This window comes from Rhincodon typus, chromosome 5, assembly GCF_021869965.1.
Source record: "Rhincodon typus isolate 14 chromosome 5, sRhiTyp1.1, whole genome shotgun sequence".
Classification (NCBI taxonomy): domain Eukaryota; kingdom Metazoa; phylum Chordata; class Chondrichthyes; order Orectolobiformes; family Rhincodontidae; genus Rhincodon; species Rhincodon typus.
Window position 1 is genome coordinate 81795674 of NC_063336.1, and position 6000 is coordinate 81801673.

The following is a 6000-nucleotide window of genomic DNA, read 5'->3' on the forward strand; positions in this document are numbered from 1 at the left end:
GAGTATACGAAACAAAAACTAGAAAGAGGATACAGAATGAGAAAAAGGTGCTAATTGGTTGATCCATATGGAGATGTAGCCACAACTATTCACTGTCAGTCCTAGTTGATTAGGAACATGTGAATTGTGAGCAGAAGGAGGCTACATGGCCCCTCAATCTTACTCCACCATCAGGAAAAATCCTTATTCCCATCCCCACCTACCACCAATAACCTTTCACTCCTTTGCCTATCAAGAATCAATCTACCTCTATCTTAAAACTATTCAAGGACTCTGATTCTCAAGTCCTGTGAGAAAACATTTTTCCTTATCTCTGTTTTAATTGATCAACCCCTTGTTGTTAAACAGTGACCTGTAGATTTAGATTCTCTCACAACAAGAAACATCCTTTCCACATCCCATTGAGACCCTTCAGGATATTGTATGTTTCAACTGAGTTGCTCCATACACTTCAAAACTCCAGTGGATACAAGACTGTTCTGATCAAACATTCCTCATAAGACAAACTGCCCATCCAAGGTATTAGTCTGGTAAACCTTCCCTGAGCTGTTTACAACACATTAACATCCTTCTGAAAGTACAGTGACTAGGGCTGCACACAGTACTCCATATGTACTCTCACCAGTGCCCTGTATAACTGAAGCATAGATAACACAGTGTGGAGCTGGTGGAACACAGCATGCCAGGCAGCATCAGAGGAGCAGGAAAGCTGACGTTTCAGGCCGGGACCCTTCTTTTTTTTCTAAAGAAGGGTCCTGACCCGAAACGTCAGCTTTCCTGCTCCTCTGATGCTGCCTGGCCTGCTGTGTTCATCCAGCTCTACACTGTGTTTTCTCTGACTCCAGCATCGGCAGTTCTTAATAATTCTTAACCGAAGCATAACCTCTCTACTTTTGTATTGAATTCCCCCATAATAAACAGTAACATTCTAGTTACTGTACCTACATGTTAGCCTTTTGTGATTCATGCACTCGGACATCCAGATCCCTCTGCGACTCAGAGCTCCTCAACCTTTCACCAGTCAGATAATAAGCTTCTACTTTACTCTTTCTCCAAAATGGACAATCTCATATTCTCCCACATTACTATCCATTTGCCAGATCTTTGTCCACTCACTTAACCTGTCTATATGGATGATAATGGAATAGTTTAGGTTAGATGGGCTTCAGATTGGTTCCACAGGTCGGTGCAACATCGAGGGCCGAAGGTCCTGTACTGCGCTGTAATGTTCTATGTTCTAATTATATCCCTTTGTGGCCATCTTGCTTTCTCTTCAGACCGGGCAGGGAGACTCTGATTTGTCAGTGCAGTCAGTGATTGGTTTGTGTATGGGGAGTGCAGCAGAGATTAGCAATTTGGATTTTCCCTTCTTCAATTTTTTGTTTCTTTATTCATTTACGGAATGAGGGCATCACTGACCAGGCAGCATTTATTGCCCATCCCTAATTGCCCAGAGGGCAGTTTAGAGTCAACCACATTGCTGTGGGTCTGGAGTCACATGTAGGCCATACCAGGTAAGGATAGCAGTTTCCTTCCCTAAAGGACATTAATGAACCAGATGGATTTTTCCAACAATCAACAATGGGTTCATGGTCAACATTAGATTCTTAATTCCAGATATTTTTTATTAATTGAATTCAAATTCCACCATCTGCTGTGATGGGATTTGAAAACGGATCCCCAGAACATTATCTGGGTCTCTGGATTAACAGTCCAACGATAATACCACAAGGCCATTGCCTCCCCATATTAAATCCTTCAATTAAAAAAGTGCAATGTATGGACAGTTTCATTTTTTGCCTGCAAATAACAGGGTTCTGCGTGTGAATGTAAATTCAGTTTTCATTTTGAATGCCAATCCATAAGTGTATTTTCAAATAGTCAAATCTGTCTACTGAATGAAGTGATTGGGCTTTGGGAAGTAAGGTCTTTAGAACAAGAGGCCTATTTCTACTTTAATTTCTCAAATTTTAAGAATAGCGTTCCAAAGATGATTGGCTAAATAATAAAAGGGAAATTGGCTATTGGAAAAGAATGGGTAATGGGATAGACACTCCAAAGAGGCAAAATTAGCTAAATAGCCTCTTTCCATATTTCATTGTTTTATGATTCACTTCCTTTTGTGTCACAAATTTACTTAGAGTGGCCTAGATCCGCACTATTACTGTTTTTTGTTGTGGATTCGTAGAAAAATAACTGTGTGAACTTTGCTTTCCTATAATAGAAAGATGTAGGTTTCTTCTTTCATCACCAAACAGGGAAAATCTCTCCCAGTGGTGGATTTGGGATGGGTAAAACCAAGAAAGTGGTCATTCACCCCTACTAAGCAGCTCAAAGTAATATTAACCGAAATTTGTCAATGGTTTGCAGCTGATATGTGAGAAACTAGTGTTTGGTTTTGGTTTCAAACCAAATGCTGTAACTAACTGTTCTTTGTTCAATGACCCAGAGAAAGAAAGGATAATATTGTCTGTTTAGCCAGTTGAGACACTTGCTCACTGACTTCCTGCCGAGTCTTTCACCCACTTCAGATATCTCAATTCTTGTAAATTTGGTCGTGCCTAAATTCCTGAGGAAATCTATTTCAGCTATATCACTGCTGAACTTGTGCACTGGCAAGGGTTACTTCTTTAAAATGCTGTCTTCTGGGCTAGTTTTCCACCCTGCTGAAATAACTCCATGGAGAGCTGTATCCTGTCACCAAGTTACGTTTTGTTTAAACATGGAAAGTCTCTGACACTGATCCAGTTTCCTCAGAGCCACCTCTCAGAGTGAACAGAGCCTCTGACACTACTGTTTATATCTGTCACCCAGGGCTCCCTGATTGGATCAGATTAACAGCATCAATCAGGGAATGCATATTACATGAGATCTACCTGGCTGACCTCATTACTATCACTCCACTGCACTGCTCAGTAGAGAATATTTTTCAAAATAAGAACCAAAAGAATTGTGGATGCTGTAAATCAGGAACAAAAACAAAGTTGCTGGAAAAGCTCAGCAGGTCTCGCAGCATCTGTGGAGGAGAAAACAGAGTTAACGTTTCGGGTCCGGTGACCCTTCCTCAGAACTGATGGTGGCTGGGAAAACGTCAGTTTATATGCAGAAAATAGAGAGGTGGGTGGGGTAGGGAGTAGGGAGTAAATGATAGGATAGAGCCCAAAGAGAGAGAAAGACAGTTGGACAGACAAAGGAGTTGCTAACGATCAGGCTGGGAGGGTGAATAGTTGTTAATGGGGACTGTTAGTGACTAACAACAGGGGGTGTGTAGTGGCAGGCTATGTGGTAACAAGGCCTGCTGTGTGGGGTGGGGGGCCGGGACATCAGAGAGTTTAGGCCCTAAAATTATTGAACTCAATATTGAGTCCAGAGGGCTGTAGGGTCCCCAAGCGGAAAATGAGGTGTTGTTCCTCCAGCTTGCGCTGGGCTTCACTGGAACATTGTAGCAAGCCGGAGACAGAGATGTTGGCCAGGGAGCAAGGTGGTGCATTAAAGTGGCAGGCAACAGGTAGTTCAGGGTATTTTTTGTGAGCAGAACGTAGATGTTCTGCGAAGCGGTCGCCAAATCTACGCTTCGTTTCCCCAGTGTAGAGGAGACCACGTTGTGAGCAGCGAATGCAGGAGACTAGATTCTTGGAAGTGCAGGTGAAGTGTTGCTTCACCTGGAAGGTATGTTTGGGCCCTTGGATACTGGGGAGGGAGGAGATAAATGCGTAGGTGTTGCACCTTCGCCGGTTACAGGGGAAGGTGCCGTAGGGCTGTGGGGAGGTGCTGGGGGTGAAGGAAGTATGGACCAGGGTGTCCCGGAGGGAACGGTCCCTGCAGAAGGCGGACAAGGGAGGGGAGGGGAATATGTGTCTGGTGGTGGCATCTTGCTGGAGGTGGCAGAAACGATCATCAGACGCCATGTCCGAATATTTTTCAACAATGATGATGGTAATACCTTACTATTTTAGACTAATGATGGAAAACCGCGCAGAAGGAGGTTATTTCACCCACCTTTCCTCTTTGAAAGAGCTATGAAATTAGTAGCCCTGAACATTCCTGTAGGAACATTCTTCCTCTTCAGTTACTCATGCAATTCACTTTTGGAGAAATAACCTTCTCCCCCCGCAGTCCCCATCCCACAAAATCCCCCTTAATTCAACAGGAAAAGGCCGTTCAGTTTCTCGAGCCTGTTCTCCTATTCAGCTGAAGTGTGTCTGATCTATATCTTAACTCTATCTACCCTTCTGGTTGCATACCAGTTGATAGATTTTTGTTTGTCAGGTGTATTTATCACAGATTTTAAACGCTCAATTGACAGCCTCAACAGATTCTTAAGGTGTGGTAATAGTTCCAGATTTCCACATCCCTTTGTGTGTAGAAATGGTTCCTCACATCAGCATTAAACGGTTGGTGCGTTTTCAGTGGATGTCTTTGAGGGAAATATGTGAGCTTTTGTTATCCTCCCTGTTTGATAACGACCCCATTGTTATCCCTTATTTGTTCCAGATGCTTTATGTGGAATTGTCGAACAAGAAAGAAGAGATTGCTGAAGCTATTCACACGACGCAGATATTCTTGGCTAAGCACAGTGACAAGTTAGTTTATTCTTTCCATCTGGCAATATTCAAGAGTTAATAGAAATGTATAACGGGTGTGAATGAGCATATGAAAAGGAGAAAATAGGACCCATCTCTATCTCCTTCACCACTGTTTGCAACCTTTGCTTTTGCACTGGGCACCCTCACAATCTCTTCCACTCAATGCCCCTTCCCCTTTCTTAACAGCATAAAAACTATTGTTTTCCAACCCCTTTGTGTTCTGAAGAAGAGTCATATTGTGCTCAAAACATTAACTCTTTTTTCTTGCTCCAAAGACACTGCCTAACCTGCTGAGTTTCTGCAGCATTTTTCTGTTTCAATTAAGATAGATGCTAACTAGATCTTTGCCTGATTTTTGCCCATGTTGTGAGCTTTTATTCTCAGCCCATTTGGGCAGAAAGTCCTTATTAATAGGATCGCTGTGTACAATTGCAATACAATAGTCCCAGTTTGTTTTCAGTAACCAGGGATCGGTGCTGGGACCACAGCCATTCACCATATGTATTAATGATTTGGATGAGGGAGCAAAACGTAACATCTCCAAGTTTGCAGATGATACCAAGTTGGGTGGGAGGGTGAACTGTGATGAGGATGCAGAGATCCTTCAGTGTGATCTTGACAGGTTGGTTAAGTGGGCAACTCAATGGCAGATGCAGCATAATTTGGATAAATGTGAGGCTATTCACTTTGGAAGCAAAAACAAGAAGGCAGATTACTGCCTAAATGGCTGTAAATTGGGAGAGGGGAATGTACAGTGGAACCTGGTTTGCCTTGTGCACCAGTTGCTGAAGGTAAGCATGCAGATGCAGCTGGCGGTAAAGAAGGCAAATAGTATGTTGGTCTTCATTACGAGAGGTTTTGAGCATAGGAGCAGGGATGTGTTATTGCAGTTATATAGGGCCTTAGTGAGGCCATGCCTAGAATATTGTGAGCAGTTTTGGTCTCCTTTTCTGAGAAAGGATGCTCTTACTCTTGAGGAAGTACTGTGAAGGTTTACCAGGCTGATTCCAGGGTTGGTGGGTCTGACGTATGAGGAGAGATTGACTAGGTTGGGATTGTTTTTGCTGGAATTCAGACAAATGAGAGGGGATCACATAGAAACTTATAAAATTCTAACAGGGCTGGACAGGGGAGATGCAGGGAGGATGTTCCCGATGATGGGTGTGTCCAGAACCAGGAGTCATTGTATGAGGATTCAGTGTAGACCATTTAGGACAGAGGTGAGGAGACATTTCTTCACCAAAAGAGTGGTGAGCCTGTGGAATTCATTACCACAGGCGGTAGTTGATGCCAAAATATTGAATGTATTCAAGAGGCTATTAGATATAGCAGGAACAAAAACAAAGTTGCTGGAAAAGCTCAGCAGGTCTGGCAGCATCTGTGAAGGAGAAAACAGAGTTAACGTTTTGGGTCC

The 6000-nt window shown here is 43.1% G+C and overlaps 1 protein-coding gene across 5 annotated transcripts in view; it reads left to right on the plus strand.

The window, feature by feature from the left end:
- The window catches only part of dst (dystonin), a 536191-nt gene that overhangs the window by 286851 nt on the left and 243340 nt on the right, over positions 1 to 6000 (plus strand). For all 5 annotated transcript variants that reach the window (XM_048596444.1, XM_048596445.1, XM_048596443.1 and 2 more), the window contains one exon: positions 4495 to 4583. In XM_048596444.1, the coding sequence (XP_048452401.1) occupies positions 4495 to 4583 (89 nt within the window). The remainder of the gene's footprint in view (positions 1 to 4494; positions 4584 to 6000) is intronic.